The 24,448-nt window shown below is 44.6% G+C and overlaps 1 protein-coding gene across 2 annotated transcripts in view; it reads left to right on the plus strand.

Annotated features, from left to right (window-relative positions):
• LOC132405770 (tyrosine-protein kinase ZAP-70) overlaps positions 1-24,043 on the plus strand; it is a 135,962-nt gene extending 111,919 nt beyond the window's left edge. For both annotated transcript variants that reach the window (XM_059990780.1, XM_059990781.1), the window contains 2 exons: positions 8,746-8,858; positions 23,167-24,043. In XM_059990780.1, coding sequence (XP_059846763.1) covers positions 8,746-8,858; positions 23,167-23,254 — 201 coding nt within the window. In that variant the 3' untranslated portion in view covers positions 23,255-24,043. The remainder of the gene's footprint in view (positions 1-8,745; positions 8,859-23,166) is intronic.
• The last annotated feature ends 405 nt before the right edge of the window (positions 24,044-24,448 follow it).

Genomic DNA, 24,448 nt, shown 5'->3' on the forward strand with positions numbered 1-24,448 from the left:
CTGTTACTGGGCTGTATCTCTAAATAAATAAATATTTCTCTAAACTATGGGTTCCCAACCTTTTTTATGCTTAATGGCCCCTCACCATTAAGCAAGGGGTTCGTGGACCTCAGGTTCGGACCTCTAGGTTGGGACCCCTGTTCCAAACCCCTCCTATCCATGTGCCTGTTCAAGTGTCTTTTAAGTACTTTTAATCCTCCTGTAGAATAACATAATTGGGCGAAATGTACATAATTCACAACCACTGACATTGAGTTGGGGTTTCACTTTGAGAGGCTGGTTTGACATGATGATGAGGTTATTACGTAAAGATTTTCAGCATGCTTTCATGTTGAGATTTTTGAGTTCAATAAAATGTGTTATGGGTTTCATTAAACATAAAACATTATAGCGATGTGCTACACACAGCGCTGAAATAATGACACGCAGTCGGTAAGTCATTTCAAGACTAGTTTATTCAAACTTCATGGTGCTGGCATTTAAATCCCTAGTGCCCGCCCTCTCTGGGCGGAAATGACATCAGAGGTGCATTACCAAAGTCTCCCCACGCGCGCTGGGTATTTGTGAGCCGGTTCGCCTGCGCAGAAAGTGGGTCGCCACATAACCCCACCTTCCCAGAACCGGCGATATACCCACCAATGTCCACAGTCTGGATCAGCCTCTGTTTGGGAGGTCTGCCTCTGCGCCGCAGTGCCTGAACCTCGGCCGGCTGCGCCAAGTCCACATGGGCTGGTTTGAGTCGGTCCACCGTGAAAACCTCCTCTCTCCCCCCAATGTCCAGAACGTACGTGGACCCGTTGTTGTTGATCACCTTGAATGGCCCCTCATACGGCCACTGTAGCAGTGCCCGGTGTCCGCCCCTTCGTACAAACACAAACTTACAGTTCAGCAGGTCTTTGGGTACATGGGTCGGGGTCCGTCCGTTCTGTGAAGTTGGTACGGGGGCCAGGTTACCGAGCCTTTCGCGTAGCCTGTCCAGGACTGCTGCGGGTTCTTCCTCTTGACCCCTTGGGGCTGGTATGAACTCTCCCGGGACGGCCATGGGCGTGCCGTACACCAACTCGGCTGACGAGGTGTGCAGATCCTCTTTGGGCACTGTACGAATTCCAAGCAGGACCCAGGGAAGCTCGTCCATCCAGTTAGGTCCTCTCAGGTGGGCCATGAGAGCCGACTTCAAGTGACGGTGGAAGCGTAACACCAGTCCATTCGACTGGGTGGTAGGCAGTTGTGTGGTGCAGCTGCGTTCCCAACAGGCTGGCCACAGCCGACCACAGGCTGGAGGTGAACTGGGCGCCTCTGTCGGAGGTAAGGTGGGCCGGTACCCTGAAGCGTGCTACCCAGGTTGCGATCAGTGCTCGGGCGCAGGAATCGGCAGATGTGTCAGTGAGCGGGACCACCTCTGGCCACCTCGTGAACCGGTCTATCATAGTTAGGAGGTACTGCGCTCCTCAGGACACTGGTAGGGGGCCCACGATATCCACATGAATGTGGTTGAGCCTCCGAACTGCTGCGGTGGGGCTTTAGTGTGCCGCTGCACCTTGGCTGTTTGGCACTGCGCGCACGTTCTGGCCCATTCACTGACCTGCTTGCGAAGTCCGTGCCACGCGAACTTGCTGGAGACCAGCCGAATGGCTGTCCTGATAGATGGGTGCGCCAAACCGTGTATGGAGTCGAAAACTCGCCACCTTCAGGCTGCCGGGACGATGGGGCGAGGTTGGCCAGTAGCCACGTCGCACAGGAGGGTCCTCTCACCTGGGCCTACGAGAAAGTCCTGCAGCTGCAAACCCGAGACTGTGGTCCTGTAGCTGGGTATCTCGTCGTCTGCCTGCTGCGCCTCCACCAGTGCTGCATAGTCCACCCCCAGGGACAGGGCCTGGACAGCTGGTCTGGAGAGTGCGTCCGCCATGAGGTTGTCCTTTCCCGAGACATGCTGGATGTCCGTCGTGTACTCGGAGATTTAGGACAGATGTCGCTGCTGGCGAGCCGACCAGGGATTGGACACCTTCATGAACGTGAAGGTCAACAGTTTATGGTCCGTGAACGCGGCAAACGGCCTGCCTTCTAAGAAGTACCTGAAATGCCGGATTGCCAGATACAGTGCCAACAGCTCCCGGTTGAAAGCCCTGTACTTGAGTTCGGGTGGTCGTAGGTGCCTGCTGAAGAATGCCAGGGGTTGCCAGAGCCCCTCGATGAGCTGCTCCAGCACCCCATCGACTGCTGTGTCGGATGTGTCCACCGTGAGGGCAGGCGGAATGTCCGTTCTGGGGTGCACCAGCATCGCAGCATCTGCCAAGGTTTCCTTGGCTTTAACGAAAGCAGCTGCGGCCTCTTTGTCCCAAGTAATGTCCTTGCCTTTACCCGACATCAGGGTGTACAAAAGGCACATGATACTGGCTGCTGAGGGGAGGAAACGGTGGTAGAAGTTCACCATACCAACAACTCTTGCAGGCCTTTGACCGTGTTGGGCCAGGCAAAGTGGCGGATCGCGTCTACCGTGGCGGGCAGAGGTGTTGCCCCGTCTTTGGTAATCCTGTGGCCCAGGAAGTCGATGGTATCGAGACCGAACTGGCATTTGGCCGGGTCGATCGTGAGGCCGAAATCACTCAGGCGGGTGGAGGTGGGACAGATGCTCCTGACGACAACTGCTGGCTATAAGGATGTCATCTAAATAGATGAACGCAAAGTCCAGGTCGCGTCCCACCGCGTCCATTAGCCGCTGGAACATCTTTGCGGCATTCTTCAGGCTGAATGGCATTCGGAGGAACTCGAATAGGCCGAACAGGGTGATGAGTGCTGTTTTGGGGATGTCTTCAGGGTGCACCAGGATTTGATGGTATCCCCGGACGAGGTCTACTTTGGAAAAGATTCTTGCTCCGTGCAGGTTTGCTGCAAAGTCCTGTATGTGCAGCACGGGGTAGCGTTCTGGAGTGGTAGCCTCATTCAGTCTGCGGTAGTCGCCGCATGATCTCCAACCCCCGGCTGCTTTGGGCACCATGTGCAGGGGAGAGGCCCATGGGCTGTCGGACCTCCGTACAATCCCCAATTCCTCCATCCTCTTGAACTCCTCCTTCGCCAGGCGGAGCTTTTCTGGGGGAAGCCTTCGTGCACGAGCATGGAGGGGTGGTCCCTGGGTCGGAATGTGGTGCTGTATCCCATGTCTGGGCATGGCTGCCGTGAACTGCGGTGCCAGAATTGATGGAAAGTCCGCCAGGATTCTGGTGAATTCGTTGTCTGACAGCATGATGGAGTCCAGGTGTGGGGCCAGCAACTTGGCTTCACCCAGGGAGAATGTTTGGAAAGTCTCGGCATGTACCAGTCTTTTCCCTCGCAAGTCTACCAGCAGGCTGTGAGCTTGCAAAAAGTCCGCCCCCAGTAGTGGTTGGGCCACTGTGGCCAGTGTGAAGTCCCACGTGAACCGGCTGGCACCGAACTGCAGCTGCACTGTGCGGGTGCCGTAGATTCATATCGTGCTGCCGTTTGCGGCCCTCAGGGTGGGTCTTGGCTTCCTGTTGCGGGTGTTGTACCCCGTCAGGGGCAAGACGCTGATCTCTGCTCCAATGTCGACCAAGAAGCGGCGTCCCGACTGTTTGTCCCAGATGTACAAGAGGCTGTCCTGGTGGCCAGCCGCCATAGTCATTAGCGGCAGCTGGCCCTGGCCCTTGCAGGGCAGACGACCACGGCAGGCTTTTGTGCCCCACCGCTGGTGGTAGAAACACCACTGTTCACTGGCCTCCTCACTCCTGCCTCTGTGTTGTGTGCGCCCCCCTTCCAGGCCTGGTCTGGTCCGCTGCTGGGTGCGTGGCCTGGTAATCTGACCGACGGATGCCATGCTTTCCCTCTTGGCTTTCCACAGCATGTCTGCCCGGGCCGCCACCTTCCGGGGGTTGCTGAAATACTCTAAGATGATTCCAGAGCTATTGAACACGTCAGCCAATGCCGTCGCTTTGGAACTGCTGGAGTTTTGGGAGCAAAATACTATCACTTGCTTTGTACCTGTTTGCTCTGCTAGAAATCACTACCAACAACACCAAATTCTCCTACGTGGTAGCGTTGTTTAGCAACTCCATGGCTGTGAGAATAGTGAGTCTGCTTGAACATAATGAATACAGATCACTGAAAACTCAGCTTTTACAGATTCTTGGACTGTTGGAAGGTGAGTGCACCAAACAGTTGCTCTCCTTGTCTGGTCTCGGTGAGGGTAAGCCTTCAGAGCTAATGGACCACACCATCCTTGTTTTACGTTTAAGGAACTCTTCATGCAACAAATGCCTGATCAACTTCACATAGCCTTTGCTAATACACCTATGAAGGACTATAGGGACCTTGCTGAAATGGCTGATAGTCTACACTCAGCTAGGCAGCAGTGCATCATTCCTCCTCCTTTGTCTACCTCAATAAGCCTGCTCAGCAAGGCCCCCAATGTAAGGATGCCCGTGGCTACGAAACAGACAACGCCTGGCCTGTGTTTTTACCATGCTTGCTTTGGTAGGAACTGCTGACCACCTTGCAGCTTTGACGGTACCAGTGCATTGGGACATAAGAGATCTGTCAATGCCATGGGTTCTGGTTGCCAGGGTCATCTGCTGTTCATTATGGACTCCCCTTCAGGCGATGCTTCCTGAGTGACATGGGTGCTCAAGTGAATGTGCTGCCAGCACCATAAATTGATGAAACCTGGCTGGAGGTTGCCAATGGCAGCAGGATCCAAACTTAACAGTATATGATGAGCAATACTCTGCTTCAGTGGGCAAGGTTACACATGGGACTTCGTCCTGGCTAAAGTGGCCAGACCTCTGCCCACAGTTTTCCTGTGTGCCCATGGACTGACTGTTAGTTGATATTAAGAACTGCCGGCTTGTGGATGTCAAGGACTTTGGGTCGTTCCACTGCTTTCCCAGTAAGTTCCCCACAATGACTCTGTCAAGCGCATGTACCACCATATGTGAGTTTTCGCGACTGCTGGGTGAATTCCCAACCTCACCAAGCCCACATTCTGCACTACAGTCACAAAGCATGGGGTGGAGCACCACGTTCTCACAATCGGCCCGCCAGTCCATGCCTGCGTGTCTAGACTGGACCCAGAAAAGCTGGTAACTGCTAAGGCAGAGTTTGCCAACATGGAAAGACTTGACATTGTATGCCAGACGAATAGCCCCTGGGCTTTATCCCGCCATGTGGTGCCTCAGTCCGGTAGTTGCCACTCATATGGTGATTATTGATGCCTTAACAAGGCTACCACCCCCGATTGTTACCTGGTTCCACACATCCAAGACTTTTTGGCACTTTTAGCCAGAAAGTTAATTTTTTCCATAGTTAGGAGCTACCATCAGATGCCTATGTGCTCAGAGGACATTCCCAAAATAACCCCATTTGGCCTTTTTGAGTTACCATGCATGCTGTTTGGACTGAAAACTGCAGCACAGACTTTCCAATGCTGATGGATTCTGTATTAAAAGACTTAGATTTTTCACTTCATTTACCTGGATGACGTACTTGTTGCTAGTTGGGACACCAATCTCATCTGTGCACACTCGGCAAGAACTTAAGCCAACATGGGATGATTATTAACCCTGCTAAATGTCAGCATGGGTTGTCAACCATTAACTTCCTTGCCCATCGCATCTCCTCAGCAGATACAAGATCCCTCAGATCAAAAGTAGCCACTATTATGGATTTCCCAGTGCTCCACACTACAAAAAAACTACAGGAGTCTTTGGGTAGGGCAAATTTCTATCGCCGCTTCATTCTGTGAGCTGCTGGACTTATGTTCCCCCGTATGGCATGCTTAAAGGCAATAACCCTAATCATGTACTTGACTGGTGGGTGGACATGACCAGGGCATTTAATGATACCAAATGAGCTCTCCCTAACTCGACCTTACTGGTACAACCTCTACCCAACACACCGATAGCCATTACTACTGACGCCTCAGATTACGCTGTGGGTAAACAGTTGACTGGCGGCTTATGGCAACCACACTCCTTCAGCAGGCAGTACCATCTCCCTGGAAGGAAGTACAGTGCATTTGACCATGAGCATCTTGGTCTCTCTCTGGCTGTCAGCCATTTTCATTTTCTTCGAGAGAGTGCCATTTCACAGTGTTCATTGACCACAAGCACCTCGTGCATGCAATGGCCAAAATATCAGATCTTGGTCTGCACAGCAACAATGCCACCTGGCCTACATATCAGAGTTCACAACAGATATAAAACATATCATGAGGAAAAATAATCCAGTGGCCAATTGCCTCTCACTGCCACCTACTGAGGCCATGGGGGTTGACTAGGCTGGCATGGTAGCTGACCAGTCTACTGACCCAGAGCTCCAGGCTTACCGAACTGCTGTCACAGGCCTGTGGTTGGCTGACATTAAGTTTTGGGAAGCTGGGGATTCTCTCCTGTGCAATTGAAGTTGTACTAAAGTTTGGCACTGCCTCAGAAAGGATGTGCATGAGTGGTTCCAGCAGGCAAAAATGAACTATCATAATCAGGACCCATTGGCACCTTTTGAGGACACTGAGCGACGGCTTGACCATGTTAACATAGACCTTGTTTTCCCCCTCCTATGGTTTCTTGCCATAGTGGAACGCTCCATGAGCTGGCCAGAGGTCATCCCTCTAGCATCGACAACAGCCGCAGACATGTCTCGGGCATTCATCAAAACCTGGGTTGCTCAGTTTGGCACCCCGTCTGATATTTCCTCTGACCACGGTTCCCAATTCATATCAGACCTCTGGGCTGCGATGACCCAGAACCTCAGTGTTAGGCTACATCACACCATGGCGTGTCACCCACAGTCCAATGGCCTATGTGCATGGTTTCACCCATCATTAAAGGCTGCTCAGAGGGCTTACCTGACTGAAGAGTGATGGCATGATTATCTCCCGTTTGTCCTGCTGGGGCTCACAACAGCATTCATCCACGGCTGAGTTGGTATACAGGTAGTCGTTACGTGTGCCAGGAGATTTTATTCCTGATGCCATGGCCATCTGGTTGGCCTCACTGTAGATTTCTGCCTTCCTCAGCAAACTCAATTCCTGTTTGCATTTTCTTACCTCCCACCATGGCATACAGCACTCTTGGGTTCCTGTTGACCTACATTCCACCTTGTTTGTTTTCGTACATCACGATGCACACCAACATTCCCTTAGGCTCCCTTGCAATGTCTCATTGTACATTTTGAAATGGGAAGAAAAGACTATTATCATAGGTAAGAGCGGGATCCCTCAACCTATTTTGGTAGATTGCCTTAAACCGGCCCACCAGGATTTGGTATTCCACTGCCATGCCCCTGCCATCATGACATGACCACTAGTATGTCAACACACTTCTGGATGAATTTGCTGTTCATCCACACAGGAACACAGGACCTCAGCCGGGGGGTGTGTTTATCTGAGCTCCAGACAAGCTCACAATGCCAGATTTAGTGAATTCTTGGCGGTGGGGGTGGTCCTGTGTGGGATAACATAACAGAGAGAGAAGTAGATAATTCACAACCACTGACATTTAGTTGGAGTTTCACTTTAAGAGCCTGGTCTGATGTGATGATGTTATTATGTGAAGAAATTTAGATTTTGGAATTCAATAAAATGTTTTACAGGTCTCATTAAACATAAAACGCCTCACCGTTTTATATACAAAAGCCTACACTCCAACCTGATGGCATTAACATCAATTCCATCAACTTCCAATAAGTTTTCCCTTCATCCTTCCCTCTTCTTCAATTCCTCACTCTGGACTCTTACTTCTTCTCACTTGACTGACTATCACCTCCCCCGCTGCCCATCCTCCTTCCCTTTTTACCATGGTTCACTCTCCTCTTCTCTCAGATTCCTTCCTCTCCAACCATTCATCTCCAGTCCTATCACCTCCCAGCTTCTTACTTCAGCCCTCCCTCCCCCACCCACCTGGTTTCACCATCACCTTCTAACTTGTCCTCTTCCTCTTCCCCTCCCCCACCTTTTTCTTCTGCATCTTCCCCCTTCCTTTCCAGTTCTAATGAAGGGTCTCACCCGAAATGTTGACTGTTTATTCATTTCAATATATGCTGCCTGAGGTGCTGAGATCCTCCAGCACTTTGTGTGTGTTGCTCTGGATTTCCAGAATCTCTTGCATTTTAAGTACTAATAGCGTACTCATTAATGTGAGAACCCAGATACTGAAACCTTTTTCAGATCATTTACTTTCTTTCTGATTAGATCCAGGTTTGCTTGGTGGCATAGATTAATCCTCTTTAGTTAACATTTCTTGCAACACTCCCTGCCCAAGTCTTATTGATAGGGGCTGTTCTGTCCTGCTGAGGACAGCATTTGTAAAGTTGTTCTGGACACATTGTCAGTGCAGGTTTTGTATGAAGCCTACATGGCATAGTATGCTGCAGCCTATTGTCCCTCCACTAACTGGCTGCCTTTAACATCTGAACGTTTCTTGGCTGTTTACAAAGTGCAACAAACTTGAATTACAAAGCTTCATTTTTGTGAAATTTAGAAGCATAGAAAACCTACAGCACAATACAGGCCCTTTGGCCCACAATGCTGTGCCTAACATGTCCTTGCTTTAGAAATTTCCTGGGGTTACCCATAACCTTCTATTTTTATGATCTCCATAAATTTGTGGCAGATAAATGGGCAAGAGAGCCTAATCCCTAAAATCTCTGAGTTACTCCATTAATCACCAGTTAATACTGCACAATTACATCGTTTGAAATCACCACCACATTTAAAAGCAATTGTGTTTTGCTTTACAGAAAATGAAAGGGCCAGAGGTTGTTATTTTCATTGAAAATGGAGGCCGACTGGATCGTCCTCCTGACTGTCCTGATGAAATGCATGAACTTATGCAGGCGTGCTGGACATACAAGTAAGTTCTAACTGATTTAGAGAGTAATTCTGATTAGAGAGCACAGAAACAGGCCCTTTGGCCCAACAGTCTATGTTGTCTATTTGACTGTGATATTTTTAATCCAAGGTTTTTTCGGAAGTGAAGGAAGAGGCTTGTTGCTTTATGTTCATTTTATTAAGCATTAATAGAACAAAGAGGGCTAACAATCGGAGGGAGGGAGAGTCGAAAGAAAAAGATGATGCCAGTCTCGTGATCAGCTCTTTTTACACCAATAGATAAGAAACATTCCATTCAGATTCATAGTTAGGAGTCAGCCAATGGGGAAGCCCCTGTTTAAATATTGCAGAACCAGAGAAACTTCCAGAGCTTTTGAGATTCATACAAGTGTAACCACTAGGAGACAAACTGAACAACTGCATATACATACCATGGCCACTAGGAAACATACTGAACAGTTACATGTATACAGATAATTATATAAAATACAAGCAAACTATTAATTGTTAAAGTACAAAGAACATAACAATTAAACAATCTGATTCTACATGACCATGGTGCCTAACAATTAGTCCCATTTGTCAGAGTTAGAGTCATATCCTTCTGAACATCTCCTATCCACGTACCCTAAGATATAGGAGCAGAATTAGCCATTTGGCCCATCGAGTCTGCTTTGCCATTTCATCATGGCTGATCCATTTCCCTCGCAGCCCCAATCTCCTGTCTTCCCACAGTATCCCTTCATGCCCTGACCAATCAAGAGTCTATCAACCTCTGCCTTAAATATACGCAATGACTTAGCCTCCACAGCCATCTGTGGCAACAAATTCCACAGATTTACCATTTTCTAGCTAAAGAAATTCTTCCATCATTCTTCCAAATTCCAGTGAGTACAGGCCCAGAACCATCAACTGCTCTTCATATGATAAGCCTTTAAATCCCAGAATCATTTTCATGAACCTACTTTGAACCCTCTCCAAATGTCTTTTAAATGTTACTTTACCTACCTCAACTACTTTGTCTGGTAGCTAGTCCATAAAGTCACCAACCTCTGTGTGAAATTGCAGCTCAGGTCTATGCCTTCTAGTTTTTGTTGCCCATTCCCTGGAAAAGAGATGATGTATGTTGACCCTGTCTGTCCCCTTCATGATGTTATACGTCTTCAAAAGGTTACCCCTTAAAAGAAGATGGAACATTACAGCACAGCCTTTGGCCCAAGATTTGGTGCCAATTCTTAACATACTCTGAGATCAATCTAAATTTTCCCTCCCTCATAGCCCCTCATTTTTCATCAATCCATGTGCCTATCCAAGAGTATCTTCATTGTGCTTAATATATCTGCCTCCACTACCCTGTATAAAAAAGTTACCTCTGACATCTCTCCTTAACTCCCCTCTAAACACCTGAACTTTAGAGAAGACAGAGGGTGGTGGTCAAAGGGACTTACAGTATTCCAGCCGGAAGTCTGTGATTAGTGGTGTTCCACAGGGATCTGGATAGCAAAGGTTTTATCAGATATACAAAGAGTAAAAGAGAGTTGAGAGTAGATATCGGACCATTGGAAAATGACAGTGGAGAAATAGTAATGGGGGACAAAGAAGTATCAAATGAACTGAATAAGTATTTTGCATCGGTCTTCACTGCGGAAGACACTAACAGTGTGCCAGATGTTCAAAAGTGTAGGAGCAGAGATGAATGAGGTTGCCATCATTAGGAAAAAGGTGCTTGGGATGCTGAAAGTTCTAAAGATGGACGATATCCGAGGGTTCTGAAAGGGTAATGATCTTTCAAGAATCACTTGCTTCTGGGGCATGTAGTTTCAAGGAAATAGAGAGGCTAAAGAAGGACTTAGACAGTTTAAAAGAATGGGCAAAGAAGTGACAGATGGAATACAGTGTTGGGAAGTGTATAGTCATGCACTTTGGTAGAAGAAATAAAAGCATAAACTGTTTTCTAAACAGAGAAAATTCAAAAATCTGAGGTGCAGGTTAACTTGTAGGCTGAAATGGTGGTGAGGAGTAGATGTGGAGAAGATGTTTTCTATAGTGAGGGAGTCTAAGATCAGAGGGGATAACTTCAGAATAGAGTGATGTCCATTTAGAGGCCGTCATTGAATGTAGTTGAAGTGGAGGTTGACAGACTCTTGATACATCAGGGCGCAAAAGGCTACAGGGAGAAAGCAGGAGAATGGGGTTGAGAGGGAAATGACCAGCTGTGATCAAATGGTGGAGCAGACTTGATGGGTTGAGTGGCCTATTTCTGCTCTAAAGTCTTAAGTTCTCATGATCTATACTGGGACCTCTGCTGTTTGTGATGTATATAAATGCCCTAGATAAAAATGTAGATGGGTGGGTTAGTAAGTTTGCAGGTGATAAAAAGATTGGCGGTGTTGTGGATAGCTGCTCAGCACCCTTTCTAAATCTTCCTCACCTTTTCTATAATGAAGCAACCAGAATGGAACACAACACTCCAAGTGCAGTGTAACCAGAGTTTTATAGAGGTCTTGACCTCAGTCTTTCGATTAATGATGTCCAAAGCAGCGAATGCCTTCTTAACTACCCTGTCAACTTGTGCAGCAACTTACACAAAATGCTCTGTATTTTGAATAGTGACTGTTGCTAAGTACAAGCTCAACCATCTTATTTGGGTCCATTGCACATCAGTTGATAATTGAAGAGATCAAAGTGAACAATTCCATGTACGTGTTTCTGCAGAGTTCCTAGCTATGAAGGAAATCATTGGATTTTCTGGAAAGATCTGCAGAAACCTGTAGATAAGAATCTGCTTTTGTTCTTCATCTGTCATTGTGTTACACTTCTAATGATGCCTGAAAATATCATTGTAGATACCCAAGAGCAGTGACTCATTACAAGCACTGCTATCAAAGATAATACTCTCACTGTGGGCTAGCACACAGCAGCAGCTACAGTACATGCTGAATTTAGATCTATCAATAGGTTCTTGATTAGTCGGGGCGTCAAAGGTTCTGGGGAGAAGGCAGGAGAATGAGGTTGAGAGAGTTAATATATCAGCCATGATGGAATGGCGGAATGGATTAGATAGGCTTAATGGACTAATTCTGCTCCTATGTCTTATGGCCTTGTGGTCTTACATGTCTGCATATAGACACATATAAGAATATAGTCATAGAATAATATGGCACTGAAACAGGCCCTTCAGCCCATCTAGTCCATCCCAAATTATTGTGCCTAGTCCTATTGACCTGTACCTGGACCATAACCGTCCATAGCCCTCCCATCTGTGTACCTATCCAAATTTCTTACCAATGTTGAAATTAACTCTGCATCCACCACTTGCACTGGCCACATGTTCCTCACTCTCACCACGCTCTGAGTGAGTAAGTTCCTTTTAAACATTTCACCTTTCACCCTTGGTTCATGACATCTAGTTCTAGTCTCACTCAACCTCAGTGCAAAAATATTTATAACTAAAATTATAGTTTATAACTTAGAATTATAACACTAGGTGAAAGTTTTGAACAAAGATTTTATATGCTACACCGAACCCTCTTGTGAAAACGTTACAAGGTTAATGTAACAAGCTTGTAAGTATTACAATTAATTATTTGTTAATGTTAGTTAATTAACAAACTTGTAAGTATTGCGAGCTTAATGCTTCCGTTATCAGAGACCAATGATAAAAATAATTCTAAGATAGAGTTATTGACAAGACCAGCACTGCATGTGATTCTTGAAAGCAGACTATACATTTAGCCACACATTTGCGATAAGGCACCTTCCATAGCAAGACACACCACTCTCACACATTTAATAACACCATAACAATGTTAAATATTGAAAAAAGTCTATGTGTGATTTGTATGTGAGAACACACTGAGCTGGTTGTGTAAGATGCCTGTTATTTGACAAAATTAATGTTAAATCAGAATCTGAAAAAGATCTGAATGATATAGTGAGGTGTTCATATTGAGTTGACAGCCTTTCTACAATTTACTCAGTCTGATATGAATCTAATCGGGTTCAGTCTGAACAAAGCACTAATTAATTAAGGCTTCTGGAAAAAGTATATGCACTACTGCTTAAAACGTCTGCTGTTTTCATAGAGCGTCTTGACTGCGGTATCAAGTGAAGTTAGTAAGAGATTAGAATCTCTGTGTTTATTGATAATAAAGAGTGTAGTGTTGGTTTAACTTGAGAATAGTGTGAATAACACGTGATTTCTGTGGGCAAATTTACTTGTAATAATTGTTACTTCTGTACTGAGTATATTGTTGCTGACATCTTTTGGCTACTAAAATTGAGATGGTGTTCTGACATATCCCAATCAAAATGGTGCAAAGAATGTATTGATGGTGATGAATTCATATCCTATTTAAAGTCAGAGCTGAGATATACTGTAGATTATTTTGTTGATTAAATAGGGAATACTAGTTGGAAGATTCAGATGTTTTATGGTCTATTAATCACTACTGCTGTGTGTGGCGTACTAGCATTTTGTTTGAAATTATTATGCACAAAAAGTGTTGTACAACCTATCATAGAAAAGACACCATTAAACTGGAAAGACTGAATAGAAGATTTACAAGAATGCTGCCAGGACTCAAGGAGAGAGGTTGGGCAGGCTAGGACTTTATTCCTTGGAACACAGGAGATTAAATTTGGAAGCTTTAGAGAGGGGTTATAGACTTACCAGGATGCTAACTGGATTGGGGAGCATGTCTTATGAGGATAGGTTGAGTGGGCTAGGGCTTTTCTCTTTGGAGTGATGGAGGATGAGAAGTGACTAGATAGAGATGTACAAGATGATAAGAGGCATAGATCAGCTGCATGGCCAGAGACCCTCTTCCACAGGGTTTGCAATGGCTAGTACCAGGAGGCATAATTTTAAGGTGATTGGAGGAAAGTATAGGAAGATTTTTTTTTAACAGAGTGGTAGGTGCATGGAACATCCTGCCAGGGGGGGTGGTAGAGGCAAATATATTTGGGTCATTTAAGAGACTCTTAGATAGGCACATGGATAATAGAAAAATGGAGGATCATGTAGGGGGGAAGGGTTAGATTAATCTTGGAGGTTGGCACATCATAAACCAAAGGACCTGTACTGTACTGTGCTGTACTGTTCTATGTCCTGTGTCTGACAACTAAAAACCTTTACAAGTGTGCACACCAAACTGGACTTTTTACTTATCAGAATGCTAGAACTGCAGGCAGTGATAACAGTCCTAAGTTTACTGCAGCTTCATCAACCTCTCCAGGCACCATTACACTATAGCTGTTAAAATTTTTCACATAAGTAACAGAAAGGAATTACACAGCTTCCAGAGTAGAGAGGATATGGAACAAGATGCCAGAGACAGTGCTTGAAGCAGGAACAGTAGTATCAGGTTACCTCTCAATTTCTGATGTTCCAAGGAATGAAGTCCTACTCTATGCAACCTCTCTCTTTAACTGTTTACTCGGAAACAATGGATATGATAATTGTTAGAGTTATGTTAGATCTTATGTTAGAAAAAAAGGAACATCCAGGAGACCTGCACTGTTCAGTTTGGCAGATAGGTTAGAGTTCACGAATGATTCCCTAATTTAACACATTGAAGATTTGTGATTAATTTGCCAAGTTAAATGGCCTTGGTAAGTTGTCCCTGGTGTGCTGATGAGTGGTGGCAGCTGCAGGGAACTAATGAGAATTTCGGGAGAATACATTTGGGTTACTGTTAACCGGGGCTTCTCAACCTGGGGTCCAAGGACTTTAAAAGATGCTTGATGATTGGCAGGGACTCGGTGGGTCAAAGACCCCCATGAAGTAAAATGAACCAAAAGGCTGCTATCTGACTGGAGAAAGATGACAGATAAGTCACGTTCAGAGAGATTTTATTGATCTTGTGCATGAATCACAGGATTTTAGCAGGCATGTTCAACAAATAGCTAAGAATGAAAGTGACACGTTGACTTCGATTGTGAATCAGAATCAGGTTTATTATGACTTTAATGTCATGAAATGTGTTGTTTTGAGGCAGCAGCACTTTAAAATTCTTCTTAAGCCCACCACACCTACTTGGACACAGGATACTGACAGCAATTCACTAGCATCCTCTGTCCTGCGCCAACAGAGGGTTGATCGACCATGTGGCTTCAGCTTTCATCAAATAATTCATATGTCTTCTAGGCAAAGCTCCTTCCTCTCCCAGGAATGAGGAGTTTGGAGCCTCTGTTGGAGTTTCTGTAGCTCTGGGTTTTTACAGGATGGGGTTGCTAGTCCAATCCTCCTCCTGTCACTGCCGGGTTTGGGATCATTCACTGGGTTTCTATGGGATGGGGTTGGTAGACCCGTGCCTAACCTCCTCCTGTCACAGCCGGGTTTGGGATCATTCACTGGGTTTCTATGGGATGGGGTTGGTAGACCCGTGCCTAACCTCCTCCTGTCACAGCCGGGTTTGGGATCATTCACTGGGTTTCTATGGGATGGGGTTGGTAGACCCGTGCCTAACCTCCTCCTGTCACAGCCGGGTTTGGGATCATTCACTGGGTTTCTATGGGATGGGGTTGGTAGACCCGTGCCTAACCTCCTCCTGTCACAGCCGGGTTTGGGATCATTCACTGGGTTTCTATGGGATGGGGTTGGTAGACCCGTGCCTAACCTCCTCCTGTCACAGCCGGGTTTGGGATCATTCACTGGGTTTCTATGGGATGGGGTTGGTAGACCCGTGCCTAACCTCCTCCTGTCACAGCCGGGTTTGGGATCATTCACTGGGTTTCTATGGGATGGGGTTGGTAGACCCGTGCCTAACCTTCTCCTGTCACAGCCGGGTTTGGGATCATTCATGTGGAGTTACATAATAATTACGATAAATTAAATTAAGAATATATGAAAATAAATAGTGCATAAAGAGAGCAGAAGGGTGAGGTGGTGTTCAAGGACTGTTCAGCAATCTGATAATGGAGGGGGCAGAAGATGTTGGAGTTTAAGAATCGAGAATTTTTGTTTCAGTTGTACTGCGTGCTGGTGGGTCCACACCTGGTCTGTCTGAATATAGTCTGGGTCTATGTGGGAAGAATAAGGGAAACGTTATTCAAGCACAAGGTTGACATGATATTTTCACAAGTGCAGGAGTAAAGAACAAGGTACAAACTAAGAGGCCAGCCATTTAAAACTGTGCACAGAAATTTCTTCTGAGGGTAGAAAATCACTACATTTTTTTGATCCTAGTATTGATGGAAGCCAGATCATAGAGCCATATAGTCATAGAGCACTAATGTCATTGTGGTGCAGCAGGTAACACATTACTATTACAGTTCAGACAGACAGACATACTTTGTTGATCCCAAGGGAAATTGGGTTTCGTTACAGCCACACCGACCAAGAATAGTAAAGAAATATAGCAATATAAAACCATAAATAATTAAATAATAAGTTCATCATGCCAAGTGGAAATAAGTCCAGGACCAGCCTATTGGCACAGGGTATCTGACACTCCGAGGGAGGAGTTGTAAAGTTTGATGGCCACAGGTAGGAATGACTTCCTATGATGCAGAGTGTTACATCTCGGTGGAATGAGTCTCCGGCTGAATGTACTCCTGTGCCTAACCAGTACATTATGGAGTGGATGGGAGTCATTGTCCAAGATGGCATGCAACTTGGACAGCATCCTCTTTTCAGACACCACCGTCAGGGAGTCCAGTTCCAGCCCCCACAACATCACTGGCCTTACAAATGAGTTTGTTGATTCTATTGGTGTCTGCTACCCTCAGCCTGCTGCCCCAGCACACAACAGCAAACATGATAGCACTGGCCACCACAGCCTCGTAGAACATCCTCAGCATTGTCCAGCAGATGTTAAAGGACCTCAGTCTCCTCAGGAAATAGAGATGTCTCTGACCCTTCTTGTAGACAGCCTCAGTGTTCTTTGACTTGTCCAGTTTATTGTCCATTCGTATCCCCAGGTATTTGCAATCCTCCACCATGTCCACACTGACCCCTTGGATGGAAACAGGGGTCTCCTGTGCTTTAGCCCTCCTCAGGTCCACCACCAGCTCCTTAGTCTTTTTCACACTAAGCTGCTGATGACATCAGAGTTCAGTGTTCAATTCCAACACCCTCTGTAAGGAGTCTGTATGTCCTCCCTATGGAATACATGGGTTTTCTCTGGGTGCTCCCATAGTCCAAAGACATACTGGTTAGTAGGTTAATTGGTCATTATAAATTGTCCTGTGATTAGGCTGTGGTTAAATAAGGAGCTTCAGAAGGTCCTGTTCTACTCTGTATCTCTGAATAAATAAACAATCAATAAATAAATACAGCCTTGACACAGCAGATTAGTATTTGAAAGACCCAAGAATTGAGTACTGTGCAGAATGGGCACTGAACAGCTGACAAGCCCCCATCTTCCCAAAGGTTTTAAGTTTCAGTAACCTGCCTTTGCCCCTTCAGTAGAAACAGTTCCACCAGGCTTGGTAGCTAAGCCACACATGAAAGCCAGGTGTTGGACTTGGTTTTCAGAAACTATTTTAGTCACACATCATTGGGGGCATTTAAAAGGTAGTGGGAGCTTATCCCCCCGACCTTGAAAACCTTAAGGAACCCTGATAATGCAGGAATAAAAGGAATCCCAGGATGGGATGTGGGGGTTTGGAGTGGAACTCTGCAGATGACAGTGTTCCCTTGTTGTCCTTGACCTTCTAGATTGGGAGAACTCTTGGGTGTCACAGGGGCTGGACAAGATTTTGCAGGCACAAGAGGCTATAGTGAAAGAGTTGACAGTCAAGCAATTTGCTTTCACCTGACAGATTCTCAAATGCTGTTATAGCTAGAGCAGAGCTTCCCTATGTCTCAGTGACAAGAATAAACCAATACAATACCATCAGATTCCTTCCGAAACTGGGAAAATATTGTAGGGAGTCAGGAGGCAAGTTTTCAACTGTACATGTTTATTGTGGTGATTCAGTTCAGATTACGACCCAAGAAGCCATTATTAATATAAAAATACACACACACACACACACACACACATACACACACACAGAACATGCGCAAGGAAGCAACATTTCAAGGACAATACTGGCTATTGGCTTGGTAATGTTAATGTTAATGGTATTGACTGGGACAGGAATGAGAAACTAAACATCTTGCAGTGATGGGAAAAACTGATGGAAGAAAAAGTCGTGGTCGACAGCATACGAATTCATGAGCTATGTCAGGGGATGGACAGGCAAAAGTTTTGAAGAGATTATTAGAACTTCTCAGATTTAGAACAGATGGAAGACCATGATTGCCCGCATCATACAACATGGCACATAATGATGATGATAGAACACAGAACAGTACCGACCCTTTGGCCCACTATGTTGTGTGTATGTTGTATATCTGGACATGATAATATAGGGATAGAACATAGAACAATACAGTCTCTTCCACCCACTATCTTGTGTCGATCTTTTAACCTACTCCAAGATCAATCTATTGCTTTCCTCCCACATAACTCTACATTTTTCTATCACGCAGGTGCCTGTCTGAAAGTCTCTTAAATATCCCTAATTTCAAGCCTCTATCACTAGCCCTGGTAGAATGCTCCATGCACTTGTTGCTCTTCGTGTTAAAAAAAATGAGCTCTACCTTCTGTCAGTAGGATCTCTTGAGGTTCTCAACTCCTACCCCAGGGGCCTGGCCATTGACATCTCCTCCTCCAGTCTATCTTCCATTCCTACACCCTCATCTGATCACCTGCTCACCTTCTTCATGAATTCCAAGCTCCACAATGGTGGGAGATCACAGGGGAAAGGTTTCTAGTTCAATTGTTTAGAACATGTTTAGACTTCCACTCCATTTTGTGTCTAATTAATGACTGGACCACTGATGTGAGGGCTCATCATGGATTTATAGGTTCCTTAGAGGATCCTTTCTGCAATAGGTCTTGAAATATGCATGAGTTCAGAGTTCAGATCCGATGCTGTCTATGAGGTGCTTGTACGTCCTCCTGGGTGCTCCAATTTCTTCTCACATTCCAAAGAAATACCAATTTGTAGGTTAATTGGTCAATGTAAATTGTACTGTGATTAGGCTAGTGTAAGTAGATGGGTTGCTGGGTGGCCTGGAAGGACCTGTTCTGTGCTGCATCTCTAAATAATCAAATAAATAAATACATTAATTAAAGAAATAAGACCATAAGATATAGGAGCAGAATTAGGCCACTATTTCATCATGGCTGATCCAATTTTCCTCTCAGCCTCAGTCTCCTGCCTTCTCCCCTGTCCCTTCTGCCCCTGAACAAGCAAGAATCTATGAACCTTTGCCTTAAATATACATAAAGACTTGGCCTCCACAGCTGCTTGTGGCATAGAATTCGCCACTCTCTGGCTAAAAAAGAATCTCATCATCTCCACTCTACAAGGACACCTGTCTTTTCTGAGGCTGAGTAATCTTGGCCTTTTCTCCTTGGAGCAACAGAGGATGAGAGGTAATGATAGAGGTATATAAGATGATGAGAGGTATTGATTGTGTGGATAGCCAGAGGCTTTTTCCCAGGGCTGAAATGGCTAATATGTGGGGGCATAGTTTGGTGCTTAGAAGTAGGTACAGAGGGGATGTCAGGGGTAAGCTTTTCATACAGAGTGGTGGGTGTGTGGAATGCAATGCAGGTGACAGTGGTGAAGGTGGATACACCAGGGTCTTTTAAGAGACTGTTAGATAGGTACATGAAACTTAGAAAAGCAGAGGGCTACGTAGTAGGGAAATTCTAGGCAGTTTCTAGAGTAGGTTACATGATTGGCACAATATTGTGAGCCAAAGGGCCTGTAAAGCACTGTAGGTTTCTATTTCATTCGTTTCACCATTCGATAGGTTTCAATGAGGCCACTCTCATTCTTCTTAATTTTAGTCAATACAGGCCCAGAGCCATCAGACACTCTTCATATGACAAGCCATTCAATCCTGGAATCATTTTTGTGAACCTCCTTTGAACTCTCTTCAGTTTCATCACACCTTTTCTAAGTTAAGGGGCCCAAAACTGCTCACAATACTCTAAGTGAGGCCTCTCCAGCGCTTTATAAATTCTCAACATTACATCCTTGCTTTTCTATTCTAGTTCTCTTGAAATGACTGCTGTCATTCCATTTGCCTCCCTCACCACAGGCTCAACCTGCAAATTAACCTTTAGAGAATCCTCACAAGGACTCCCAAGTTCTTTTGTGCCTCAGATTTTTGTATTTTCTCTCCATTTAGAAAATAGTCAACCCTTTCGTTTCATTTACCAAAATGCATGACCATACACTTCCTAACACTGTATCCCATCTGCCATTTCTTTGCCCATTCTCCTAATTCATCTAAATCCTTCTGTATCCTCTCTACTTCATCAAAACTACCTGGCCCTCCACCTATCTTTATATCGTCTGCAAACTTTGCAACAAAGCACATCCAACTCATTGACATACTGTATAACGTAAAAAGATTTGGTCCCAACACAGACCCCTGTGGATCACCAGTAGTCACCACCAGCCAGTCAGAAAAGTCTCCCCTCATTCCCACTCTTTGCCCCTTGCCAATCGGCCACTGCTTTATCCATGCTAGAATCTTTCCTGTAGTACCACAGGCTCGTAAGCAGCATCGTGTGGCACCTTGTCAAAGGCCTAAAAACCCAAGAACAGAACATCAACTGATTCTCCTTTGTTTATCCTGATGTTATTTCTTCAAAATATTTCAATGTTAGAAGAATTCCAAATTACATTTTATGAGACAATGGGCCATAGGTACTGCTTAACTCCCTGGGCCTGAAGGCTTTTAAAAGTATCTATATATGACTAGAAATATTTGAAAAGATAATGGCCGGAACATAATTCTTTAGAAAGCTGTCTTTGACACAACAGCAGGAATGGAGAAAAAATCTAGAGAGTAGATTTAAAAGGTGGCGGGGAGGGGAGAGAGAAACACAAGGTGATAGGTGAAACCTGGAGGGGGAAGGATGAAGTAAAGAGTCTCTCTCTCTCTCCTCTCCCCACCTTTTAAATCTGCTCCCTAGCTTTTTTCTCCAGTCCTGCCAAAGGGTTTCAGCCCAAAATGTCAACTGTGCTCTTTTCTTACACGCTGCCTGGCCTGCCGAGTTCTTTCAGCATTTTGTGCGTGTTGCTCAGATGTCCAGCATCTGTAAATTTTCTCTCACTTTACAGTTCAGCTGCTACTTTACTGAAATGTATACAATTCAGTTTTTATTCCTTGCTTTAAAATGTTTAAACCATGCCATCAAATTTGTGTTTTTCCTGTGCTGGTTTGATGTTTCAGAAGCAGTCAGTGTGGTTGGCCATCAGCAAGTTCGATAACATCATTAGTGCTGGTCATAAGGAACCTGAGCAAGTTTAAGGCCTGATAGCAACTCACACATCAACAACCCCAAATCTTTGAGCCCATCTTCTTTTGAGTGACTTGTGAATGTTCTGCTATTTTCATGATCATTATCTCATTCAAGAGACTGACCAAGGCTGATTGCTTCATTGTTGGGTTAGCTGGAGATGTAGCTACAACATTCAAAATTATTGTAAACAGCCTTGCCAAGTGCAGCCATTGATTTTCTTAACTACTGGGCCATAAGCCAACAGTAGCTTGTCAGTGACGTCTGTCCTGGCCTGGTCTTGCAAGTTGTCTCCAGGTGTAACCCATATTCTTAGTGTATTCTTCCTCTCCCAGTGATGAGTTCTTTAGAGTTTCTGTTGGTGTTTCACAGGATGGGGTTGCCAGCACCATGCCAAACCCTCCTCCTTTTGCAGCCGTCCATGATAGAGCTGAATGGAGCCATGAGCAGTAATTAAATCTATGAATTCCTGTCTTAAGGGTGACAGAGTTGGCCTCCCAATAGTTCGCTGGAGTTAGAGAAATAGATTTGCCGTTAGATCACAGAAAGATGTAAAGCCAACAGTGTTACTGCAGTGAGTGATTTTAACTTCCCCAATATTAACTGGGATACCTCCAGTGCCAGGACGATAGATGGAGCCAATATACCCTCTTATTTTTTTTACAGCTGCACAGACTAACCATTGTTCTGAGCAGGAAATTTTTACTTGGTCTGAAATTTTTTTCTGTAATATGCACATCAAACAAACAAAAACCACAACTCACAACACAAGGCAGGCAGTCAAAAAAACTGACAGGCACAATGTCAAAAGTAAAATGTTTTGACTAGATGGCATTGGCATTCATCAGGCTGGTAGTTTATGAACAATGAGCTTCAACTTCCACTCTGTGTTTATTGTTACAATTTGTAATTTGAAACACTGACAAGCTAAATACATTGAAGCTCTAAAATGTTTCAAAGTAAAGGCTGTGGTATGTTTATTATTTAGAACATTTATAGATTATATTCATTAACACATAATTATTTCACAATTATATTAACATAATTTCAAAATTATATTAACATTATATAAAACAAAATTCCAGTAGTGCACCAACAAAGGCTATGTGCACAGGAGCATTTCAGCTATGGTGAGGCCACGCACCCTTGCAGCTCAGTGGGTGGAATTTGTTTGGTGCATTCAGGAAGATTTTTTGAAAAAATATGTATGTGGGTAGCCCAATGAGGGATGAAGTTGAAGGAAGTCTAATTAAATCTTTTTTAAGAAATGAGCCTGGCCAGGTTTCAATGATTTAGATTTAGATTTATTTATTATTCACATGTAGGCTGAAACATACAATGAGATGTGTCATTTGCATTAGCACCAACACAGTCTGAGGACATGGTGGGAGTAGGCTGCAAGAGCTGGGACTTGTTTGTTTTATTTTATTTTGTTTAGAGATACTGGGGGTGGGGGTGGAACAGGTTCTTCAAGCCCTTTGAGCCGCACCGCTAGCAACCCACCTATTTAACCCTAGCCTAATCACAGGACAATTCACAATGACCAATTAACCTACTAACTAGTATGTCTTTGGATTTTGGGAGGAAACCAGAGCACCTGGCAGTCCTCCATTCCACAGGGAGAATGTACAAATTCCTCACAGAATCCAACTTAGGTGGAGAAGTCACCAATTAGGGGGAAGCACATAATAGTAATGCCCTACTTTGTCAGCTATCAGGGTTCAAATCCTATTGCAGTCTCTAAGAAGTTTGTAAGTTCTCTCTGTGAACATATTTGTTTCTTTCAGATGCTCTGGTTTCCTCCCTCATTCCAATAACGTACCAATTAGGGTTACTGAGTTGTGGGCATGCTACTTTGGCACTGGAAGTACAGCGGCACTTGTTGACTGTCCCTAGCACATCCTTGAATGGTGGTTGGTTATTGACACAAACACCTTATTTCTTGTTCTGATGTTTCAATGCACATGTGACAAATAAAGCCGATCTTTGATATATTCTCATTGTGTGTTACAGGGTGAATGATCGTCCTGGATTTGTGGTTGTGGAGGGCAAGATGCGAGACTACCATTATAAAATTACACAGAAGCCAACAGCAGTTTGACATTGTACCTGTGATAACCTTACAGCGGACAAGTTTGATTTGATTTGCAAGTGTTTTGCTGTGTCACTCTTTACCAGTTCTTGTAGTCAGTAGCTATGAAAGAAAAGCTTACAGCAACAACATGGCTGCAGTTTGAGCATTCCTTTTGTCAATTTCATATTCTAAACATTCACATTTTCAAATATAATTTAACTTGACCTTCTTTATTAACCTGAAATGAGTCTCTATGGCTGTACCCTGACAAGAGTGTTAGTCAGAACTAATCGGCATCCCATTGCAATCAAATGAACATTTGGAGGCTGAACTGACAGGAGTGTTAGTCAAAACACAGTAGTATAGGGTTTGTGTGATGCTAGTTCACTCAATGCATCAGAGTCCAGAATTTAACTCCAACACCATGTGCACCCCTCCCCAGTGAATGCAGGGGTTTCCTCCAACAGTCTAAAGATGCACCTGTTAGTAGGTTAATTGGTCATTGTAAATTATTCTGTGATTAGGCTAATGTTAAATTGGTGTGTTGCTGATCAGCCTGCCTCATTGGGCTGGAAGGATGTGTTGCACGCTGTATCAAATAAAAAACTAACCTTGGCAGCCCATTACAATTAACTGGACATATGGTGCCAATAAATTTATTTTGCATTGTTGTATTAAGGCAAACAAGGAATGATACTGTCACATTTCACATATTTAATGTACAAGATCAAAGTTATAACTGCCCTTTTTACAAAATTGTGTGCTTGCTTTATAAATGGAATATTACTGCTATCAAGAATAATCTTAGCCCTGAGTGAAAATAAAGAAATAATTTTGATTGTAAAATGTTGAACCTGAGTCTACAGGAAGCCCTTGTTGCTACGGGGACTTCTGCAGCTCCTCATGGTGATCTGAGGGGAAGCTGTTGTTGTGTGGCAAGTCAACTCAAAAGTCACAGTAAATTTTTATCAATGTACATATACATCACCATATCCTACCCTGGGAGCCATTTTCTTGCTGGCATTTACAGGAAAAGAAATACAGTAATTTATAAAAAAAACTATATATAAAGACTGTCAAAGAGCCAATTGTGCAAAACAATGTAAGTTATGTAAAAATGACTCAGAACATAAGCTGTAGAGTCTCTTGAAGTGACTCTAGTTTGGAGAATCAGTTCAGAGTTATAGTGAGTGAAGTTATCCATGCCGGTTCAGGAGCCTG

The sequence above is a fragment of the Hypanus sabinus genome, chromosome 16, assembly GCF_030144855.1.
Source record: "Hypanus sabinus isolate sHypSab1 chromosome 16, sHypSab1.hap1, whole genome shotgun sequence".
Taxonomy (NCBI): Eukaryota; Metazoa; Chordata; class Chondrichthyes; order Myliobatiformes; family Dasyatidae; genus Hypanus; species Hypanus sabinus.